This window comes from Vipera berus (genome assembly GCF_964194415.1).
Source record: "Vipera berus genome assembly, chromosome: Z".
Classification (NCBI taxonomy): Eukaryota; Metazoa; Chordata; class Lepidosauria; order Squamata; family Viperidae; genus Vipera; species Vipera berus.
The window spans coordinates 25,454,917-25,456,451 of record NC_138205.1 but is presented as its reverse complement, the minus strand read 5'-3'; the positions used below and the strand labels follow the sequence as shown (position 1 = coordinate 25,456,451).

Genomic DNA, 1,535 nt, shown 5'->3' with positions numbered 1-1,535 from the left:
GTACATTTTATTTGATCTCAGTGACTATGTAACTATCCTCTGCTGCAATTTCTATATAATAAAAAATAGATTTTCCAACAGACGCACTATTGATATTCCAATATTCCAATATTGTTAGATGAGAAATTTATAAAATGGAGGGTGAAGTGTTAGGAAAATTATATTCTTCACTAACTCATTTAATTACTTTCTACAGGATTCAAATACATGAAATGGCCAACCAATCTTCAATGAAAGAGTTCATTCTGATGGGATTTTCTGATGACCCAGATTTGCAAATGTTGCATTCTGTGATGTTCCTTATGGTTTACATAGTAGCCTTAATGGGGAATTTTCTCATTATAACAGTAGTGGCAGCTGACCACCACCTTTATAGTCCCATGTATTTCTTTTTGGTCAATCTCTCTCTTTTAGATATTTGTTCCATCTCCACAACAGTTCCAAAATCCATAGCTGTTTCACTGACAAACAACAAAGGGATTTCTTTTGCTGGATGTGTCACTCAAGTCTTTCTAATGGTCACATTTGTTGGTGGTGAGCTTGCTCTGTTAACCATCATGGCTTATGACCGTTATGTAGCCATCTGTCATCCTCTGCAATATAGGCTGATCATGAACTGGAATGCCTGCATTCAAATGGTAGCAATTTCCTTCATATGCAATCTGATCCATGCGGTGTTAGAAACTAGTGTGACTTTTACATTAAACTTTTGTGGGTCCAATGTGATTGTCCAATATTTCTGTGACATTCCTCAGTTACAAAAGATTTCTTGCACAGATACAAAAGTCAGTAAAATGGTGATACTTGTTGGATTCTTTTTGGATTCTTTTATTTTTGCATTCATCTTTGCTTCCTATATCCATATCTTCTCTGCAGTGATGAAAATGCCAACAGTTCAAAGCAGGTATAAAGTGTTTTCCACTTGCACTCCCCACCTATCTGTTTTTTCTTTATTTATTATCACTGCAGTATTTTCCTATATGAGACCCAAATCACTCTCTTCTCCTTCTGTGGACTTGCTTTCTGCTGTTTTGTACACTGTTTTGCCACCAGTTTTGAATCCTATTATTTATAGCTTTAGGAACAAGGACCTACAAAAGGCTATCATAAAAATATTTAAAAAAATAAGAATTAAATGACATTTTTGCAGTCACTCATCTCTTTTTATTTTTTATTTTAAAAAAACAACTATGGTACAATTATGATTTAGTGTTTGCAGCTATGATTTCTTTGCATTTAATATATTTGATTGAAATAACTTGATTTCAATTTTAGTGTGACTTCTTGTATTTAGAGAATTAATAGTTTTTTAAAATGTTTTAATTATTTAATTACTAAACAAAACCCCATCTGTTCCTGCTTCCTGTTTTTCTACTCAACAATCCTTGCAGGTAAGTTTGGCTAAGAGAGAATGATTGATTGGAAGTAATCCAGCGAACTTTCCAAATGGAATGAACTCCAATTACTGTAGTTCTCCCCATTTCTGGTCTAACAAGTATACACTACAGATCTCTTTAAACAGATGGTAGGTTGTA

The 1,535-nt window shown here is 33.6% G+C and overlaps 1 protein-coding gene across 1 annotated transcript; it reads left to right on the top strand.

Annotated features, from left to right (window-relative positions):
• Nucleotides 1–212: 212 nt before the first annotated feature.
• Nucleotides 213–1,139, top strand: LOC308678779 (olfactory receptor 14A16-like; the record flags this gene model as incomplete). Its single annotated transcript, XM_081346011.1, has 1 exon — nucleotides 213–1,139. The coding sequence occupies one exon, from the start codon at nucleotides 213–215 to the stop codon at nucleotides 1,137–1,139; it is 927 nt and encodes a 308-aa protein (XP_081202137.1).
• Between the last annotated feature and the right edge of the window lie 396 nt (nucleotides 1,140–1,535).